At 48.3% G+C, this 22,791-nt stretch overlaps 1 protein-coding gene across 1 annotated transcript in view; it reads right to left on the minus strand.

Moving 5' to 3' along the window:
• Positions 1-18,880, minus strand: part of LOC136640358 (zinc finger protein 91-like) — a 50,894-nt gene extending 32,014 nt beyond the window's left edge. Inside the window, exons 1-3 of the mRNA XM_066615423.1 lie at positions 18,796-18,880; positions 17,457-18,157; positions 23-35 (exon numbers count right to left, since the gene is read on the minus strand). Of these exons, the coding sequence (XP_066471520.1) occupies positions 23-35; positions 17,457-17,832 (389 nt within the window). The 5' untranslated portion in view covers positions 17,833-18,157; positions 18,796-18,880. The remainder of the gene's footprint in view (positions 1-22; positions 36-17,456; positions 18,158-18,795) is intronic.
• Positions 18,881-22,791: the final 3,911 nt, after the last annotated feature.

The raw sequence follows: 22,791 nt of genomic DNA on the forward strand, positions 1-22,791 counted from the left end.
AAAAGGCCAATTCGGGAGTGACAATCCCTTCCACACTGGGAGTAAGTGCAGTCTGTCCCTGGTCTGTCTCCCTGGCTATGGGCCTTCCTTCTTTGCCTCTTAGCCTCAGACTGTTGGCCAAGTGTCTCTTCAAACTGGGAAAGGCCATGCTGCACAGCCTGCCTCCAAGCGGGCCGCTCAGAGGCCAGTTTTCCCACTTGTTGAGGTCCAGTCCTAAGGCCTTCAGATCCCTCTTGCAGATGTCCTTGTATCACAGCTGTGGTCTACCTGTAGGGCGCTTTCCTTGCGCGAGTTCTCCATAGAGGAGATCCTTTGGGATCCAGCCATCATCCATTCTCACGACATGACCGAGCCAACGCAGACATCTCTGTTTCAGCAGTGCATACATGTTAGGGATTCCAGCACGTTCCAGAACTTTGTTGTTTGGAACTTTGTCCTGCCAGGTGATGCCGAGAATGCATCGGAGGCAGCGCATGTGGAAAGCGTTCAGTTTCCTCTCCTGTTGTAAGTGAAGAGTCCATGACTCACTGCAGTACAGAGGTGTACTCAGGACACAAGCTCTTTAGACCTGGATCTTGGTATGTTCTGTCAGCTTCTTGTTGGACCAGACTCTCTTTGTGAATCTGGAAAACGTGGTAGCTGCTTTACCGATGCGTTTGTTTAGCTCGGTATCGAGAGAAAGAGTGTCGGAGTGTCGGAGATTGAGTGACCACATCTATGGTATTCAGTGACAACATCTATAGTATTAGACTGGTAGATGGAACAACCTACCAGTAATTGAAACATTCACAGACTGCATCACTGTTTCAACACAGGATTTGCTCCAATAGAAAACATGGGACACAGAACATGGTTTAACATTCCCTTCAGAAGTTGATATTCCTAAAGGTCTCTTTCTGTACCATTCCTTGAATTCCTGAATTCTATTGATGCCTGAAGGAAGGATGCAGGTGGTTGAAGACACATCCCAGCTTGCAGAGAGGGCAGCAGCCACACTGGCATCCTTACAGACCTGGCAATCCCTCTGTCCCAGCAGGGGCCAGACAGGGATGCCAAGGTGTGGCCTCCCTTGGAGGGACTGCTGCCCCCTATGATCATGCAAAGAAGCGGCATTCTTGCTTACACAGAAACACAAAACTCCTTACATTACTGTGCTGCATGTAACAGGAATAGCTGACTCCAGCATAGCAGGCCAGAGTTTGGACATGCACATGCTCAGCCTGTCCTGAGTGAGCAACCTCCATTGTGCCACTGTGCTAAGTCTCTCTTTGACCCTCCCACTCTGGTCGATGAAAGTGTTGACCCAATGTGTGGCGGCAGTGAAGAAGACCAATTCTATGCTTGGGATCATTAGGAAAGGTATTGAGAACAAAACGGCTAATATTATAATGCCGTTGTACAAATCTATGTCGTGAGAATGGATGATGGCCGGATCCCAAAGGATTTCCTCTATGGAAAACTCGTGCAAGGAAAGCACCCTACAGGTAGACCACAGCTGCGATACAAGGACATCTGCAAGAGGGATCTGAAGGCCTTAGGGATGGACCTCAACAAGTGGGAAACCCTGGCCTCTGAGCGGCCCACTTGGAGGCAGGCTGTGCAGCATGGCCTTTCCCAGTTTGAAGAGACACTTGGCCAACAGACTGAGGCAAAGAGGCAAAGAAGGAAGGCCTATAGCCAGGGAGACAGACCAGGGACAGACTGCACTTGCTCCCAGTGTGGAAGGGATTGTCACTCCCGAATTGGCCTTTTCAGCCACACTAGACGCTGTGCCAGAACCACCTTTCAGAGCGCGATACCAGAGTCTTTCGAGACTGAAGGTTGCCAATACATACAAATCTATGGTAAGGCCACACCTGGAGTATTGTGTCCAGTTCTGGTCGCCGCATCTCAAAAAAGACATAGTGGAAATGGAAAAGATGCCAAAGAGAGCAACTAATATGATTACGGGGCTGGGGCACCTTCCTTATGAGGAAAGGCTACGGCGTTTGGGCCTCTTCAGCCTAGAAAAGAGACGCCTGAGGGGGGACATGATTGAGACATACAAAATTATGCAGTGGATGGACAGAGTGGATAGGGAGATGCTCTTTACACTCTCACATAACAACAGAACCAGGGGACATCCACGAAAATTGAGTGTTGGGAGAGTTAGAACAGACAAAAGAAAATATTTCTCCTCCAGAAACTTGTCCAATCCCCTTTTAAAGGCATCCAGGCCAGATGCCGTCACCGCATCCTGCGGCAAGGAGTTCCACAGACCAACCACACGCTGAGTAAAGAAATATTTTCTTTTGTCTGTCCTAACCCTCCCAACACTCAATTTTAGTGGATGTCCCCTGGCCTTGGTGTTATGTGAGAGTGTAAAGAGCATCTCTCTATCAACTTTATCCTTCCCCTGCATAATTTTATATGTCTCAATCATGTCCCCCCTCAGGCATCTCTTTTCTAGTCTGAAGAGGCCCAAACGCTGTAGCCTTTCCTCATAAGGAAGATTCTCCATCCCATTAATCATCTGAGTCGCTCTCTTTTGCACCATTTCCATCTCCACTATGTCCTTTTTGAGATGTGGCAACCAGAACTCTGCCACTGCCCGCTCAGCACTGCACTGCTCTCATGGCCTCTTCTTGTGGGCAGAGTTCATTCTTAACACGCGCATGGGACCCTCAGATGCCTATTGACTGGCTGTGAGGGCAGCAACACAACACAACAGATGGTGGTAGGAGGTTTTCCTGGGTGGCAAGAGCTTCCATACTTCAAAAAGCACTCCCATCCACCCAGAGCCTCTTACTGGTGTTTGTCACATCACATCTGGCCTCCCAGTCTGGATGTAACTGGTGATGATGCCATCACCAGTTACTTCAAGTGATACTTCCAATAGATGCACCATATCAAGTGGTGGGGCAGATAACAAACATTGAGAAACACTGTATGAGTGGAATGAAACCCCCACTGCCACCCGCCCCACTGAGACACACACCTGGAATGATGCAGATGTTTTAACGCAGGCTACGGAAGGGCAGGGCAGAGACTTGGGGCTTTCTCTTCTCTGGGTCAGGCCTGGATGCTGGAAGGATCCTTTTCAGCTGCAAACTCCAGCTCTCTTGGGAAAGAGTTTTGTTCCACCTGCCTCTGTTCACTCCAGGAGCAAAGAAGCAACAGAGGATGATCGTAAAGATGTAACGTACAACAAAAATACACTAACATGTGAGGAAAGCCCCCAGAATTTAGAGCGTATGGACCCATTCAGGCCCCCGTTTGGGCCTAGCTGTGAGCATAAGCAGAGTGCTTTGGCCAAAGTAGGCCCTATACTTAGCTGCTTGGGTCAGCAGGACATTTTAAAGGATGCCCCTTGAATGCCCTTTCGTGTCTGTGTTAAAAAAAGCAAGCTGTGTTGCAGCTAGTACCTCAAAAACAGGAAACAGCTAGCTAACCACAACAGACAGGTGGTGAGAAGAGAAAAGAGACTTTATCCAGCATGCTATTAGCCATTACAGGGAGGGGAAGAAGGGGATTTTTACACTAAGAAGGATTTCACATGTTTCTAAAGTGCTATATTTAGTAAGAGCATGCTGGGCAGGACTTGAGTAAGGGGCTGTGTAGGCAGGGACAAAGCCTCACGTGATATGCTGTTTGCCAATCAAAAGAGTATCCAAGGCTCTGCAGATCTGCATCTAACCAATCAAAAGTGTAACCAATGCTTTGAAATGATATATGCTTAGTATATCAACTCACACCCCAAGAGAATCAGGGTCACAGACTTTGGAAATGATTCCTCTGTGACCAGCAGCAAATTGCAAAAAATAAAGCTTGTTTTCCTTGAAACCTCCTGGTGTCCACCTTTATCGTTGCTCAAACACAATTGAGAAGCCCCCACCCCCTTCCCTTTCAGGGACTGTCCCAGGGCTCCAACATGGTTCTCGGGCATCCCTCCTGCGCCCGGCTCTTCCTGCCACTCTTCCAGCTCTGACACTGCTCCCCCTTTGGCCTTGTCCCTGTCACACAAACCCCAGCACAGAAGCAGAGCCCTCTAAGGCAGCCCCAGAGGGTAGCATGCAGCTGGGGGGGGCAGGAGTGTCACAGTTCCTCTCCAGCCCCCCTTCCCTTCCCTGGCTGGCCTTTGAGCCCGGCTGTCTCTCCCCTCTGGGGCTTCTCTCCCACCCACCCCAGGAGCCCTGGGACCCACTCACCGCCCCAAAGGGACCCACCAGGGAGGACTGGAGGAGGGAGGCAGAGGAAGGGGCGGAGCAGGGACTGGCTTCCTTCACTCCTCTAGGAATCCAGAGTCGCTCCTGTTAACCCTCGCAGTGCCTACGCAGAGAGGAAGGGCTCCTGGCAGAGCATCTATGTCTCTTCCTGCCCTCGTCTACCTGCATGGAATCGATGGCTCCAAAGGCAGTTTTGGAATGGGAGCCCAGGTCACCCAGCAGGTAGATCTGGGCTCCAAGTCTGGGCAGGAGCCCAGGCCTACCCACCTGGTTGACCTGGGCTCTGGAGTTAAGGTAGTGCTCATGGTCCGTCCCCCCCAAACACAGCCCCTTTGTCACCCCCCTAAGCGAGTCAGCTTACTAGCACCTTATGGGTTCCACGCTTTGTCATAGTAACATCTCATTGACTCTTCAAATCATGCATCTCATTGGTCCATTTGAGTTAAGGAAATCTCCTTTTCATTGCAAAGAGCTGTATTTTTGTTCTCTGGTTTTTTGGCCGTAACGTTTGACAGAATGGAGATATTTCACTCTAGTTTGTTTAACTGTATTCTGCTGCAAATTGCACATCAAATGGTATATAACTTGATGGTATTATTCCTACAAAAGGCCTTTTTTGTCATTTTGGTCACTAGTGGTATCACCCCCGGGGCTGGCAACCAGGGCAGACTGCCTCCCGCTAGCTTCTCCACTGCCAGGGTGTCTGGGGCTAGCCCTACAAACAGGGTACATATCATGAGTTGTATGACCTTAATATCGAGCTATTATGGCTGCAATCTTATGTACACTTACATGGGAGTAAGACCCACTGAATTCCATGGAACTAGCTTCTGAGTAACCATGCCTTGGATTGCACAGTGAGTCTGCTTCTTTTTACCCCAGGAGAGTAAGAGAACCAGCGAGGCACTGGTCGCTTCCAGTTCTTCACTGGGATCCCCCTCCTTGCCAGACACCACTGTTGCCATCCTGGCTTTCTCTGCTTCTCCAGACACTGACCACACCTGTCCAAGCCTCTTTTTGGCATAATAAGAGCTAGAAACTTGCTTTAGTGTTATGAAAGAAAAGAGAAGGAAGGGTCCAGATCCTCAGTCTGCAGAAGTCAGAGTCCAGACTCATTCTGTGCCTTTGGGATCAGAGCTCTGTTCATATTGCTTCTTGCCTGGCTGTGTTCCTTCATGCCCACTGCAGCCTGGTCTCAGAGACCTGAACTGGACGTTGAGCACAGAAGGTGCAATTTGGGGGCAGAAGCGAACCAGAGGAGGGGGTGTTGACAGATGACTTTCAGGGCAGGCTCCTCCCAGATGATTCCCAGTTCATCTCCTGCCACTAGAGACATGCACAGGAAAAAGGCCCCTCACAAACGCATGCACACACAATAGTGTCAGAAACACACACACACAGCGTACCAAGGGTCAGGTAGGGTGGGGTGGGGGATGGTCAAATGCATGGCAGTGAAAAGGGCTAGTCAGTAGCACACTTAATTATCGTATAGCCCAGGGGTCTCCAAACCCCAGCCCGGGGGCCAGATGAGGCCCGCAGCAAGCCTCTTTCCGGTCCGCGGCCAACCTCTTGTCCCCTGAAAGCCTCTGGCCCACTCAACTGAACATGACAAGAACTGTACTCTGATTGTGTCTGGAGGGTGTTCTGAGGGCCAGAGAGGTTGAATGAATGAACCCATTCATTCATTTGTTCACTCATCTAAGTTCCATCTCTAATTTATTTATTTAAATTTTATATTTAAATGTTTTTTCCAGCCCTTCACACCAATTTCAGGTACGTCCCTATTCGTTTGAAGGGCAGGAAAAAACATTTAAATATGTTAAATGCGTCCCTATTCGCTCAGGTTGATGTCCCCCCCAAAGCTTGTTGCCTGGTGCATTTGCCATCCCCTGCACCCCCGTTAGCTATGCCACTGGGGCTAGTCATCCCAGCATCCATTAATGGCAGCCTTTGCTGAAGTGGGGGGACAGGGCTGCTGAGTGCAGCTTCAAAGAGAGGTGGAATCCAAATGAAATCAGTCCTCAGAGAGGCACACGCAAAGTGCCCAGCCTTTACTTATTTATAACAGTGTAACTCAGTGTTTCTCAAACTGTGGGTCGGGACCCACTAGGTGGGTCACAATCCAATTTCAGGTGTGTCCCTATTTGTTTCAATATTTTATTTTTAATAGATTGGACTTGATGCTACCATGGTATGTGATGGCATTTGGGGAAATGTTACAAAAATGTTATAACTGATCCAGAGCCCACTTCCATTACGCAGGGAGAGCCTTGAATTTCTACTGTCACCTGTATCTTTTCCTTGGTTGGCAACCGGATGCTGATGGGGTAGGGTGTACTGAAGTAGTGTAGATCTCTTCCTGGCTGACAGACCCCTGAAGAACTTTCTGGCTCCAAGCCTGAGAAGGCTTACTGTGACAAGCGCAGGCAATATGGCCCCTCTTTCCACAGGCCCGACAAGTCACATCATGGAACTGGCAACTCTGACATTCATGTGGTTCCCCACAGCGGGCACAAGGGCCCTGGCTGGAGACATCGGAGGTCTGCCGAACCCTGGGTCTAGGTGCTTGTGGTTCCTGGCGATCATTGCGTCTTGACATACCTCAATTAATTCGTAGCACCTCCCCTTCTTCCAAATGGTCTGCAGCCGTGTCCTCATGGTGGACTGCCTCGGTTTTTTGAGTTGTGGCTGGGCTGCGAGAGGCACAAATCTCCCTTTCTGCATCTTCTGCTTTTTCAAACGCCAGCATCTCCTTGACAGCCTCTTGAAAGGTCAGCTCTTCCTTCGCAAAGCGCTTCCTCTGAATCCTTTCATCCTGGAGGCTGCATACGAACTGGTCGAGAAGCATTTCTTCCAGGTCTTGGAATTCACATCTTCTTGCAAGATGACAAAGCGTGGACACGTAAGCTGGAACAGACTCACTGGCAGCCTGATCTCGCTTGTAGAAGGCATGGCGGCATGCAGTATGGGACGGCTGGGGTGAGAAGTGATTCTGCAGAAGGCCCACGATATCCTTATAGCTGGAATCCCTTAATTCTGCTGGTGCCACAAGATTCTGGGCAATTTCAAAAGTGGCAGAGCCACAGACGCTGAGCAAGGTGGCCTGCTTTAGGGCAACATCTTTAACTTCGTTGTCCTCCAGGAAGAACTCAAGACATTCTGCGTAAGTGTCCCATAGCTCTGGGGACACTGGATCGAATTCCCCAATGTGACCTTGGGTGGTCATGGTAGTAGCTCAACAGACATATGGAAGCCGGTCTTCTTTCTTTGTCTGGGGTGACAATTCCCCAGTGGTGAATCAGCTCTGAGTGAATCAGCTTTGGGTTCTAGCGTTGTTCAGCATGGAGGAATAGGATCCCACCTTCGTCGCCAGTGTTATATAGTGGGTCCATGCAAAAAAGGAAGGCATAGTGATAACAGCTCAGTATGGAATAAAAGTAAATAAAATACGTTTATTCCATCTTCAGAACAGAACATAGCTAAATACAAAGCAAACCCCTGGCTTTTTATAGCCTTTAACTCCGCCCACACTGGTGATTGGTGCAATGAAACCTTATTAGAGGGCCAATCGGATGGTAGAATTTCGATCCATCACCCGATTGGCCAGAACTTACATTAACTAGAGAGCCAATCAGATGGTAGGATTTCGATCCATCACCCGATTGGCCAGCCAGAAGTCTGGACCAATCAGTTATGCAGGATTTTGATCCTGCATAACTTACATACATAACAAGCATGTTCTCAGATCATGTGCAAAGTTCAGCTGGACTCAGCCAGTCTTTTATACTCAGTTCAAAGCAACACAATTCAACAGGCAGAAGCTCAGAAAATTTCCACCCCTGCCTCAACCAAATGCCCCTCAATCCCTCCTTCTGGTACTGAAGTCCTTCCTCCAAATACATTTTGCTGCTCTAGCAAGATAACAGAGCATTTACACAGACTGGCCCTGTGGTTATCGTCAAGGATCAAGGCACTTAAAGCACCAGGTGAGGGCATGAAGCTGTCTCACTAACCTGGCAAGCAAAAGCATTTAGTTTTACTCGTCTCTAATGGAGTCACAGTTGTCAAAGTATAACAGCTCGCCCCCCCCCACTTGTGGTATTCCATGTCCTGACCTAGACTAACGGGAGCCCTTAGCCTGTGGCTTAATTTCATTGTTTGAATCTTACATCCATTCCATGTCTGAACAACTCCACCTTTGGAACTAATCTGGGATGATGCACAAGTGAGGGCTTCTTAATGTGGCTCCCAGTGCTTTTCTGTGCTGCTCTTATGTGGGGCTCCCACTGACCTGGTCTACCCTTACCGGCTACATCATTCTCTGGACTCAGCAGATCCTCTTGGAGAACCGTTTACCCTTCTCGCTCTGCACGAAGTTTGAGAGTCTGCAGTACCAAAGGGGCTGTGTGTGTGTGGGAGAGAGAGAGAGATGGGGGAGGGCAGCACATTGGAAGCCCCACCAAGCAAATCACACATCCTTGGTAACCAATCGGGAGGAAAGGGGTGTCCAATGCCAGTATGTGGATACCTTACAATTAACTACTTGCATTTTAAAACAAAGCAAATGTATAGAAGATTGTTACTCCATTGCAAAGACATGTGGAATAATTGCCACATTTTCCACAGTCAGCAGAGGCTGATTGAAAGGTTGAATTTCAGGTGGGTCCCCATTCATTTCAATATTTTATTTTTAATATGTTAGACTTGACAGCATTTGGGGAAACGTGACAGACCTGTGCTTTTAACAGGCTGCTATGTATATTCTTTAACAATGATAGTAAATGGGACTTACTCCTGGGTAAGTGTGGGTAGGGTGCAGCCTAGGATTGTTAAAAATTTTGCTGCTTGATGATGTCACTTCCAGTCATGACATCACTTCTGGTGGGTCCTGACAGATTCTCATTCTAAAAAGTGGGTCCTGGTGCTAAATGTGTGAGAACCACTGGGATAAGGTATCAAAGTGCTTTGTTGTGTGCTTCTCGAAATTATAGCCAAAATAATCTTGAATGGAGAAAAATAATTCCAGAGAACAAGGGAAGACCATTCAGACTTGCCATGTTCCCTGCAATGGAAGGAGGGCAGCCTTCCCTCCCAGGAAGCATTCTGGAAAATACCGATTGCACATTTGTATACACAATGGAAAAGGTTGCTAAACACAAACCTGGGAATTCTGGCTGGGAAACAGCACCGGAGGTGGACGAAGAAGCAATCCCTATTATCTGGGCTCCACCTTGTTATGCCCAACTCCATGTTGTGGGTCTGGGAGGCTGCACCGTACCAGAGAGGGACCTTCTGCCCTCCGGGAGGGTGGTAGAACTACTGTCCTTATGTGCGCATGACTCTGGAACCTTCTAAGGGGGCATAAAAGGCGCAGGTCGTGCTGATGGGAATCCTCGCACTCCTAACATCAAAAACAGTACAGCGGTGGTTGGCCTCTTGGGCTGAGACTGAGCCGGGAGGCGAGACACAGCCTGGGAGGGCGATATCTGTAATCCGTGTGGGTATGTTTACATGCTTACACGCTACTTATCTCATCCTTATTCTTAGCTTAAAGGAATCTGTTTTGCTGTCACCTCCACGTGTCGTTGCGTTGCCACCTCGTAGGGCCTACTATCCTGAGGGGACACACACACCCTGGTGCTTCTGGGAGTGATTTTTCCAACACTAAACAGAAACTGGATGATACAGCTGTGACTTTCAGGGTTGGAGGGGGAAAGGATTGTGTCAGCTGATGAGGTCAGAGTTCCTGAAGGTCTGGTACCCTCGTGCCTGGATTGGACCAAAGAGCATCATTCAGGCATACATTCTATTTGCTAAGGACCTTCCAAGTCCTCCCGTTCCTCTCCATCATAGATCCCTGCCAGTGCTGCATCTGCCACTGGTGGGAAGGCTGCACTCCACTTAAGTTCAACGGTTAATTCTCCAAGAATGAGCATTAGGATGAGTAACTCGAGGAGTCAATACAAATTTAGGTTGGTCAAACTTTAAACCCCATCGTCCCTCATTAGGAGGCTGTGACCCCAGAGGCAATGGGAGATTGGCTTGGAGGGGGGTCAGCCTGGCTGGGATCCAAACACTGGGATCCTGGCTGGGATCTTTCAGGGCCTGAAGTCTGACAAAGGACACAACACCTGATGTTAGGCTTACCTTGGAGTCTACCCGAGTAGATTTCCAGCACTTCCAGGAGGCACTTCAGGGCTTTCCTGTCCCTCAGCTGTTCAGGCTGCTGATAGAAGAGAAGTGGGCTACTCCCTCTAGAAGCAAAGTGGGCTGCCTGAGTCACCAGAGATAGATCAAGCCGAATGGCAACTTCAGCCCCACATGTTCTCACTGCTGGAGGTCCACGCCACTGATGCTAGACCTGTTTGTGAGCCAGCACTACAACCAGCTGCTGAGATTCTTTTTCGGGGGAGATGCCAAGACTCAGAGGCAATGGACACCTTTCATCTCCCTTGGCCCAGAAGTGTTCTGTATACCTTCTTGTTACCAAAAAGGGCTGTTATGTTTTAAGGGGAATTATATTACCCTTTTGGAAACTTCAGGATCGCAGGCTAGATAACAAGGCAGCGTAATGCAAAGAAATTCCTTTTTAGCTTGAAAAGAGACTGGGAGAAAGATAACTTTCAATCAAATATTATATTTTTATTACAAAAACACACAGGTATACATAATGCACATGGAAAATAGTAAGTATATGTTTCTTGGTTCACAGTACTTGGATCCTGTGTACCTAGCTTTATGGTGGTTGCATGTGCCGTGTATTTGGTGCAGCCGAAGAAATTAGAAAAGGATAGGTTGTAGGGAAGGATTTAAGGGGTCCCTGGTCTGCATAGAACCACCACCATAGCCAGAACCACCATCCAGAGCGCGATACCATAGTCTTCCGAAACTGAAGGTTGCCAACATCCCGGTCTGCATAACCCAGTTGCTAACTAAGATGGGGAGAGAAGGGGAGAAATAGGTAGAATAGAAGGGAGAGAGTTCCAGATGCAAGATATAGTTACCTGTCCTGAGAAGCAGTTGGGGGGGAGGGGGGAAGAGTCCTATGGAGGACCTGTGCCTTGGAGGCCAGCCAGAGAGAGAGAGAGAGCACACATGGCAGCCTTTCTCTTTTAAGGGTTTTTGCTGACCTGAAATGACCTGGATGTGGCCTCCTGGATGTGCATGCTCACTACACACACTGGGACACATGCAAGAAAAAACAGGATGATCAAGGAGTCAGCTATCAGCAAAGGCTGGCCTCCTGGGGGGGGGGGGTAGCTGGCTGTACAAATCTGCATACAGTGATTAAGCTACAATAGGAGCTATGCCAGACTCCTTGTAGTCATTGTGAGCTTGACTTGACTTGATTGTCCTGTGTGTTGAGGTTTAATGGGTTTGCATAACAGTGATTGGATCAGGAGACACTTTGCATAGAAACAATGCAATGCGTACATTGACCTGTAAGGAAGTGGGGGTTGTGTAATTCATGTGCTTGTGGCTTGACCAGGGCCTTTGGAAACATGTGCTGAGGGAGATGTGGCCTGCATGATGTTTTTGAAACATAACTAGATATAAAAATTACAACTTAAAAGGAAAAAGGGGATTTTCACATAACATTCTGTCCCACCAGACTTCTTTCAAAGGTGTCACTAAATATAAGGCTAGAAGGGGCGAAGGTCCTTCTTGTGGCACCCCATTGGCCCTGTCGCTCCTGGTTTTCCAACCTCACAAAGGCTCTTAGTACACCAGCCTTTCCCTGAGGCTGGACCTGCTCACTCAGGGTCCAATCATCCATCCTCAGATAGCAATGCTGCAACTAACTGCATGGAGATTTGAGTGATACTGTTGAAATTAGGATATTCAGAGTCAGTTCTCAAGACCCTGCCTTCCTTCCCCCGGTTAATTCCTCATTTCATCCCATCCTTTTGTCCCACTCCCTCAATCGACAGGGAGAGGGAGCGACACAACCTAGGCTTGTGCAGAGCAATAAGCTTCTTCCCCTTCCGTACCTCTTCCTTCCACCACCCTGAGGACTTGTTCATATCCTTTAGGTCTCCCAGTCAGAGTACCAGGGTCTCCACTTCTGCCACATCCAGGTGGGTCCGAGAGGCCACTGTGGAAGCTTACAGGGCACGAGGTGTCTACCCCACAGGGGATTGTTTGCCCATCCCCGCAGAGGCGCTGCTACCACTGCAGTGCTCCGTGCCTTCCCTTCTCTAGAGTCTGTGTGCAGGGCAGCCGCCTGGAGCTTGCCTCATACTTCCATCAAACATTATAAAATTGACTCCTATGCTTTGTGAGACGGAGCCTTTGCCAGGCACGTTTTGCAGAGTGTGCAGAGTGTGGTTGCTAGTGACTCAGGTTCTTCCCACCCATGAAGTTGTATGGTTTGGGCTTTACCCACTCATAGGACTGACCCTGCCATGGAGCCAGTGGAGAATGGGAGGGTTTGAGCTTACCTGTGAACTTCCCTTCTCAGTAGTGCCATGGCAGGATCAGTCCACCTGCCTGATTGACACTCAATTCACTGCAAAAAAAAAAAAAGAGAGAGAAAGAAAAAAAAAGAGAAATGAGGAAACAGATCAGGGAGGTGACAAGGAAGGACAGGGTTGTAATCATGGGGGACTTCAATTATCCTCATATTGACTGGGTCAATTTGTGTTCTGGTCACGATAAGGAAACCGGATTTCTTGACGTGCTAAATGACTGTGGCTTAGATCAGCTAGTCACGGAGCCCACCAGAGGACAGGTGACTCTGGATTTAATTTTGTGCGGTACGCAGGACCTGGTTAGAGATGTAAACGTTACTGAGCCATTGGGGAACAGTGATCATGCTGCGATCCGTTTTGACGTGCACGTTGGGGGAAGAATACCAGGCAAATCTCTAACAAAAACCCTTGACTTCCGACGGGCGGACTTCCCTCAAATGAGGAGGCTGGTTAGAAGGAGGTTGAAAGGGAGGGTAAAAAGAGTCCAGTCTCTCCAGAGTGCATGGAGGCTGCTTAAAACAACAGTAATAGAGGCCCAGCAGAGGTGTATACCGCAAAGAAAGAAGGGTTCCACTAAATCCAGGAGGGTGCCCGCATGGCTAACCAGCCAAGTTAGAGAGGCTGTGAAGGGCAAGGAAGCTTCCTTCCGTAAATGGAAGTCTTGCCCTAATGAAGAGAATAAAAAGGAACATAAACTGTGGCAAAAGAAATGTAAGAAGGTGATAGGGGAGGCCAAGCGAGACTATGAGGAACGCATGGCCAGCAACATTAAGGGGAATAATAAAAGCTTCAAATATGTTAGAAGCAGGAAACCCGCCAGAGAAGCGGTTGGCCCTCTGGATGGTGAGGGAGGGAAAGGGGAGATAAAAGGAGACTTAGAGATGGCAGAGAAATTAAATGAGTTCTTTGCATCTGTCTTCACGGCAGAAGACCTCGGGCAGATACCGCTACCCGAACGGCCCCTCCTAACCGAGGAGTTAAGTCAGATAGAGGTTAAAAGAGAAGATGTTTCAGACCTCATTGATAAATTAAAGATCAATAAGTCACCGGGCCCTGATGGCATACACCCAAGGGTTATTAAGGAATTGAAGAATGAAGTTGCAGATCTCTTGACTAAGGTATGCAACTTGTCCCTCAAAACGGCCACGGTACCAGAAGATTGGAGGATAGCAAATGTCACGCCTATTTTTAAAAAGGGAAAGAGGGGGGACCCGGGAAACTATAGGCCGGTCAGCCTAACATCCATACCGGGTAAGATGGTGGAATGCCTCATCAAAGATAGGATCTCAAAACACATAGACGGACAGGCCTTGCTGAGGGAGAGTCAGCATGGCTTCTGTAAGGGTAAGTCTTGCCTCACAAACCTTATAGAATTCTTTGAAAAGGTCAACAGGCATGTGGATGCGGGAGAACCCATGGACATTATATATCTGGACTTTCAGAAGGCGTTTGACACGGTCCCTCACCAAAGGCTACTGAAAAAACTCCACAGTCAGGGAATTAGAGGACAGGTCCTCTCCTGGATTGAGAACTGGTTGGAGGCCAGGAAGCAGAGAGTGGGTGTCAATGGGCAATTTTCACAATGGAGAGAGGTGAAAAGCGGTGTGCCCCAAGGATCTGTCCTGGGACCGGTGCTTTTCAACCTCTTCATAAATGACCTGGAGACAGGATTGAGCAGTGAAGTGGCTAAGTTTGCAGATGACACCAAACTTTTCCGAGTGGTAAAGACCAGAAGTGCTTGTGAGGAGCTCCAGAAGGATCTCTCCAGACTGGCAGAATGGGCAGCAAAATGGCAGATGCGCTTCAATGTCAGTAAGTGTAAAGTCATGCACATTGGGGCAAAAAATCAAAACTTTAGATATAGGCTGATGGGTTCTGAGCTGTCTGTGACAGATCAGGAGAGAGATCTTGGGGTGGTGGTGGACAGGTCGATGAAAGTGTCGACCCAATGTGCGGCGGCAGTGAAGAAGGCCAATTCTATGCTTGGGATCATTAGGAAGGGTATTGAGAACAAAACGGTTAGTATTATAATGCCGTTGTACAAATCTATGGTAAGGCCACACCTGGAGTATTGTGTCCAGTTCTGGTCGCCGCATCTCAAAAAACATAGTGGAAAGACATCTCAAAAAGACATAGTGGAAATGGAAAAGGTGCAAAAGAGAGCAACTAAGATGATTACGGGGCTGGGGCACCTTCCTTATGAGGAAAGGCTACGGCGTTTGGGCCTCTTCAGCCTAGAAAAGAGACGCTTGAGGGGGGACATGATTGAGACATACAAAATTATGCAGGGGATGGACAGAGCGGATAGGGAGATGCTCTTTACACTCTCACATAATACCAGAACCAGGGGACATCCACTAAAATTGAGTGTTGGGCGGGTTAGGACAGACAAAAGAAAATATTTCTTTACTCAGCGCGTGGTCGGTCTGTGGAACTCCTTGCCACAGGATGTGGTGCTGGCGTCTAGCCTAGACGCCTTTAAAAGGGGATTGGATGAGTTTCTGGAGGAAAAATCCATTATGGGGTACAAGCCATGATGTGTATGCGCAACCTCCTGATTTTAGGAATGGGTTAAGTCAGAATGCCAGATGTAGGGGAGAGCACCAGGATGAGGTCTCTTGTTATCTGGTGTGCTCCCTGGGGCATTTGGTGGGCCGCTGTGAGATACAGGAAGCTGGACTAGATGGGCCTATGGCCTGATCCAGTGGGGCTGTTCTTATGTTCTTATGTTCTTAAAGAGAAAGAAATAGGACAGAACAGGTTTAGGAGTTTGGGGTTTTCTGTGAAGGTACAGCTGGGAGCCACAGAAGGAGGAGGTCCCTTAGTGCCCCTATCCCTAGGTCTGAGCCCTGCTCTTTGTAGGCCTAGGCTGCTCTTTTCTAGTGCCAACAGCTGAATTCTGTGCATGGAGGCAATTGTATCCAGTTCCAGAATGGACATTCCAGAGGACTCTTTTCTCATGGACTATGTATTACACCAGGGAGGTGTAATGGAAGATCAGAAGATCATCAGGTGGATGATGTGGTGTTGACAGTGATTCCCTGTTTTGACAGCTGTTTGACAGCTCTGGGAAGGGCAGGGCTGGCTCCACAGCTGTAATCAATCAAGGCCAATGGGACTCTGATGGACACCTGAGCTTCATTTGACCTTGATGGGACTTTGAATGGACATGGACTGAAGGGAATGCTCACTTGAGCCTAATTTGGAGCTAATGAGGTAGCTCACAGCTGGGCTGCATTTGGATCATGAGACATCCAAGGATAAAAGGCAGCTTTGGAAGGAGACAGAGCTACCCTGACCCAGGACCAAGAGCGGGACGCTGACCCAGCCGGAAGCTGGACCCTGACCCAGAGCGAGGAGCAGGACACTGACCAGAGGGAGGACCCAGAGCCAGAAGTTGGACGCTGACCCAGAAGAAGCTGGACGCTGACCCAGAGGGAAACCTGGATGGACCCACACTGGGAGAAGGGGACTGCCAGAACTCTACTGGAGGACACAGAAGAGAGGACTGCCAGGACCCTGCTGGAGGAGACACTCTGCTGGAGAGAACACTGCTGGAGAGGAGGAACTCTACTGCAGAAGATTGGACTGGGAATACTGGACTGGGAAGACTGGACTGTGCTTTGGAGACTGGATTGGACTTCGACTGGAGGCTTCAGACCTCTACCCACTAAGTTAAGTGGAGTTTTGGGGAGGGAAAGCCTCTGGACAAGAGGACTTGCAGGAGTGTATGTGTTTGTAGCAATAAATTCTTGTTAATTGCTATAGATAAGAAGTTCTGTGTTTATTCCTTTGCACACCACAGCTGTTGTTCTTGGGAAAGGCGGTTGTTAATTAGCCAAAAAGCAGGCATTAGAAAGGAGTTGAGATATTTGGCAGAACAGGAGGCGACATACAGTTTGGGGAATCATGGAAGCCCCACCCATTCAGGAAGACTTGGATAACTGAACTGCCTGTCTGTTTCCCATTTGTAGTACTGACCCTTTCATAGCACCACTGAGAAGGGGAGTACACCAGCATGCTCAAACCCTCCCGTTATATGCTGGACATAAACTGAGAGTCAAGTGGATTAAAACATATGTTCAAGTAAGTAAATATTTAGTTCATGATAAGTAAACCTTTTTACAAATTAAAATGCTTCTTCAATATCGTGGCTCTCAGACTTCTGAAGTCTATTGTATGTGGCTCGTGCATAAAGCAAGTTTGGCGATCCCCGATTTATATGGTTTCTCTTCTGTGTGGGTCCTCTGATGCCGGATCAGTTGTGAACTCGGAATGTAGCTCTTCCTACACTCCAGACATTTATACGGTTACTCCCCTGTGTGGGTTATTTGATGCAATGTCAGGATATTTCTTGCAGTGAAGCACTTTCCACACTCCAAGCATTGATATGGTTTTTCACCTGTGTGGTTTCGTTGATGCACAATCAGGCCTCTGCTCTCACTGAAGCTCTTTCCACACTCCAAGCATTTGTATGGTTTCTCCCCCATGTGGGTTCTTTGATGCACAGTCAGGTGCGAACTCTGACTGAAGCTCTTCCCGCACTCCAAGCATTGATATGGTTACTCCCCTGTGTGGGTTCTTTGATGCACAGTCAGGATATTTCTTGCAGTGAAGCACTTTCCACACTCCAAGCATTGATATGGTTTCTCCCCTGTGTGGGTTCTTTGATGCAAAGTCAGGTGTGAGCTCGTACTGAAGCTCTTTCCACACTCCAAGCATTTGTATGGTTTCTCCTCCATGTGGGTTCTTTGATGCACAATCAGGCCTCTGCTCTCACTGAAGCTCTTTCCACACTCCAAACATTTATATGGTTTCTGCCCTGTGTGGGTTCTTTGATGCACAGACAGGTGTGAGCTATCAATGAAGCGCTTTCCACACTCCAAGCATTGATATGGTTTCTCCCCCGTGTGTGTTCTTTGATGCACAGTCAAGCTTGAGCTCACAGTGAAGCTCTTTCCACACTCCAAACATTTATATGGTTTCTGCCCTGTGTGGGTTCTTTGATGTACAATCAGGTTTCTGCTCTCACTGAAGCTCTTTCCACACTCCAGGCATTTATATCGCTTTTCTCTTTTACAGTTTGTATGATGTGTTCCAAGTTCTGATTTACAGCTGATGGTTTTTGCCAATCGAGGATGTTCTTTCCCCCTCATTCCAGTTTCTTTTTCTGAATCAACTGGGGTGACATTGAAATCCCACCCTTGAGGAAAATCACCATTATTACTCCATTCCTCTGTCTCACTTCCATGCCATTCTTCTGGTCTGTTGTAATGTACTCCTTTCTCCTTTGTGTGGGTCTTTTTATGGAAGATAAGATCTGTGATGGTGCTGAAGCTCTTTCTTGTCTCAGACAATATAAATGCTGGCCTTCCCTCCTTGATCCATCCTGGTCTCTAAAAGTTACTTCCTGTACATCATGCGTGGTTGTTCCTGGTGACACCCCCCGTGGTTCTCTTTCATCCTCTTCTCTATTGCTTCCTGGAACAAAGAGAGAAGCATGATGAGCAGTCCAATAGAGAAATGGGACCTCTAATGTCCACACCTTAGCATATTTTCTGAGAAGGAAACGCCAGCGGTTCAGTGGCACCCAGGAAGGCATTAATTTACTTCTGGTATTTTTCTTCTTCCTTTCTCCCAAAGGGTCCCAAGGCAACAATTCAAAGCATTGCTTAGGATTATAGCCCTCTCAATAATCCATTCATAGTTAGCTGTTGTGCAGGAACAAAAAATTACAACTACTTGGCTTGTTGCAACCTGACTCATCCTGGGATTGGAGCAGTTTTTTTTATTGCTTGTAGATAATGGCTGCAATCCTAACCACACTTTCCTGAGAGTAAGCCCCATTGAACAAAATAGGACTTACTTCTAAGCAGACATGGTTAGGATTGTGCCCAATGTTTTATTGGAAAAGTCACAAGAGGGGTCATCCCTCTGGATTTTCTAAGGCCATATTATCTGTGCCACAGGGTGACACAGGAGTCAGGTATGCAACTGCTATCCCTTAGGGGATATGTGGCCAAAATTTTGCTTATAGTGGTGAGGTGTCCCCGGTCAGCCAGAACACACTGATCCAAAGCTACTGCTGTATTCAGCTGTGTTGTGTGTAATAGAATTACCTGCTGATTGCTCTTCTTCCTGGTGCTCCTGGAAAAATGCACACTCTCCTTCCTCCAGCTGGGTAACAAAGGCAGGTTTGGGAAACTCCTCTGAGAAACAAACAAGAGAATGAGTTCCTTCTGCTTACAAAATATCCAGCCTTTCCAAAACAACTGCCCCACACCTCCAAAATGGCTCTGAATGGGACAGGACAAGAGGTGACCTCGTTGAACACCTGCTTATGAATGAGCTGCATGGTCAGTTCTGAAAGTGTCAGTCTGGTTTATGTAAGTACAGGCTCACTGCTCATGAGTGCTGGAATCATGGACCCGTTGGGAATCCAGTTGCAAATGTGAAACCAGCCACGCTTCTCTCATCAACCTCTGAGCACATGCAAAGAAAGCCTTAACCAAAAGGCCAGCTGTCCCCCTCCTCTTCTGGCAATTCCCTCTCTGCAAGGAGACTGGAATATAAGCAAGCAGAGAAAAGAGGTGGCCTTCTCCTGCCTTTTCATCTCCTCAGCAAGACTCTCACTAGAGCACCAGATTCTCACTGTGGAGCAGCCATAGCTCAGTGACTGAGTACTTGTTTTGCACACAAAAGACCCAGAAAACATCCCTGGCATTAACTCAAGTGAAAGCTGGGAGATATCCCTGCTTGAACCCCTGGACAGCTGCTGTCAATCAGTGTAGACAGTACTGAACCAAATGGGTCTGACTCAGAAGGCAGATTCTGTCTGTCCCAGAACACCATGAATGCCTCCCCAGACAAACCCAGACTGAGGAGGAAGAGCTGCTTAAAGGGCCAAGACACCCCTTGTCTTCCCCTTGGCTCATAATGTTCTTCTTCAGCAAACCCATTTTTCATAACAGGAGAAAGTGCTAAGATCTGTCACTGAAGAAGACCAGAAGAAAGAGGACTGAAGTTGGCAGTTTCTCCACTCGGATCCGATGCCCAAATAGAGCTGGCAAATCAGCACTTTCCAAAGACTTTGCTCATGCGAAAACAGACAACGTCAAAGACGGCATCAGCCACAAGTCCTGGAGGTGGTCTGGCAAACATACATGGCTCTTGGAATCAGAAAGAGATGAAAATAATCTCGATTCCTCATTCCTGCTTAAATGAAAACCTCCCACATGCTGGAGAAGGAGTGGCTTTATGGGCCAAGACAGCCCTGGGCTATCCTGTGACTCATAATGGCAGTTAAACCTTCTCCCGTACAAAGCCATTTCTCCTAACAAGAAAAAGTATCAAGATCTGGTCACTAAAGAAAACCAAGAGAAGGACGACTCCAGTGGCCTGTTTGGCTCTTATGCCCAAATAGGACTTGCAAAGTGGCATGTTCCAAAAGCCTTTCTTGGTGCCAAGACAGACCAAGTCCAAGGTGACATCAGCCACAAGCCCTAGAGGTGATCTGGAAAACGTATGTGGGAGTCGGGAGAAATAATCTTCAATCCTGGCCCCCTTCAATTTAGACATCAAACCTCCCATAGAGGGAACCAGAGCAGACCCATGTCATGACCCCAGTGCAACAGTTCAGTGTTTCCCTGGAGACATGAGGTACAGGTCATAGATCTACCACAGCCCCTTCAGTCAGCCTGAGAAATCCCACTTTCCCCTGGTGATAGGACCAACAGGCAGGTCATGCAAAGTCCCCCCAGCAGCAACACCTAGTCCTCTACACACCACCAATTCATGGAGTGAAAAGCTGAACAATACAGAAGAAGGACTGGAGGAGGCGTGACCAGCACTGTCAGGTACAAGTGGTGCATTTGCAGGTCTAGAGAGCATCAGTCAGGCCATGATCAGCTCTATAACAGCCAGGAACATCAGGCATGTTCAGAACACAAGTTCCAACCCTAAATGCCCCATTTTATTGTGCAATTTTAACAGTGGGAAACAAGAATAGCAGCTCATGTCTTTGGTTCCTACACACCAAGAATGAAGGACACCCTTACCCAGAGAGGACACCATCTAATAATTCTCCAGCATGACATCCCTGTACAGAGCTTTTTGGCCCGACTCCAGCAGAATCCACTCCTCTACTGTGAAGCGCACAGTCACCTCCTGGAAGGACACCAGACCCTGAAAGGAAATAATAAAAACAGTTCTGTTCCCAGAGAGAACGTCCCACCCTTTCGTAGAACATCTCCCAGCTCTTTTGCCCTCAGCCTGAAAGAGAAAGTAAGTTGGGATCAACTGGTATTTTCCTACAGTATATTTAGCAAATCAGACCAGTTCTTTGCACGTAATTTTCTCCTCTCTTTTCTAACGTAACAGGCACCATCCATGCATGACACACGTGGTCCTGATGAAAAATATCACATTGCTTGAGTGACCACATCTATGGTATTCAGTGACCACATCAATGGTATTAGACTGGGAGGCAGGACGACTTACCAGTAATTGAAAAGTGGTCCAGGAAACATTCAGACTCCATCACTGTTTCATCACACACACAATATACAGAACATGATTTAACCTTCCTTTCAATAGTTGGTATTCCTAAAGATCTCTTTCTTTACCATTCCTTGAGTTCCAGAATTCTATTGATGCCCAAAGGAAGGATTCAGGTGGTTGGAGACAGACCCTAACTTGCAGAGAGGGCAGTAGCCACAGTGGCATCCTCACAGCCCTGGCAATGCCTCTGTCCCTGTGCACACCAGACAGGGATGCCCAGGTGTGGCCTTCGTTGGAGAGACTGCTGCCCACTTTGATGGTGCAAAGAAGCTGCATTGTTGCTTACACAGAAGCACAAAACTCTTTACGTTACTGTGTTGCATGTAACAGGAATAGCCGACTCCAGTATAGCAGGCCAGAGTTTGGACATGCACACGCTCAGCCTGTCCTGAGTGAGCAACCTCCATCGTGCTGCTGGCTGTGCCCCTTTTTGACCCCCCCCAGCCATAGTGCCTCCCCAGGTCCTCCTCCCCATTGTCACTGCCCACTCAGCACTGCACTGCTTTCATGGCCTCTTCCTGGGGGCAGAGTTTGTTCTTAACACAGAGCCTGCCATTCCAGGTTCTGAAGCTGTCTGCTTGCTCTGCTCAGCTGCTCACACAGAAGGTGTGCCTAGAAAAGGAGGGCAGCCAATGTTCTCTGAGCTGCTCTTGTTCTGAGCCACAATCTGTTGGGTTTGGCCACGTCACAACTTCAGCCTGTCTTCAGCCACCTTCTCTTGCTCACACTCACACACAAGCAAACGTCCATCTGGCATTCAATCAAAACCCCAAATCTAAAACAAATCACGATGAAGCGAAAGGCCAACAGCAGCAGCTGGGCCACGGTGTCCAACTGGCAGAGGGGGCAGAGGCTCCCTGGTGAGACTCGCAGGACACTTAAAACTGTTTGGAAGGACAGTGCAGAGTGTGAAGGACTCCTGAAGGGCTGGGGAGAAAAGGCTCCAGGCCGCTCCTCACTCCAGCCACCATGATTGAGGGCCCCCCACCTATGCAGTGGAAAAGGGAGAGAGCTGCTTAGAGACACAGATTCTGAACTCAAAGGAACATCTGAGAACATGCGAGGGCATCCTAATAAATAGAGACCAATTACAGGATTTTACTGGTCAACCGACATGCCACCTGTTGGAGTTCTCTGGAGTTCACATGCACTCTTCTGAGTGGTCAAATGCACTATTTTACAGCACCAGACAAAAAGGCTTCCTTCAAGGCCTGGGAGACAGGAGGAGGACAAGCATTTTCTTGCACGTTGCTCTGGGGATCCCCCCTTACCTGAGCAGGCTGCAGAGGTGCTGATTCTGCTCCATGCGAAAGAGGAGACGGTCCGCAAGGTGGCCCTGATGCCATCCCACTGCCTGTGAGGGAGACAAACCTGATAGGAAGTCATTGAATCTTCGTGCCCTCTTCCTTCTGCAACTTGACACGATTTCCCCAACCCAGAAATGCCTCCGTTGGGTGAGACACTCACATCCTCATTCCCTTGCTTCACATTCTTCCTTCTGCCACCTGGTCCCTGTTTCTTCCCCTCCCTGCCTGTCTAGTCACCTCCATCCTCTC

The sequence above is a fragment of the Tiliqua scincoides genome, chromosome 2 (genome assembly GCF_035046505.1).
Source record: "Tiliqua scincoides isolate rTilSci1 chromosome 2, rTilSci1.hap2, whole genome shotgun sequence".
Classification (NCBI taxonomy): Eukaryota; Metazoa; Chordata; class Lepidosauria; order Squamata; family Scincidae; genus Tiliqua; species Tiliqua scincoides.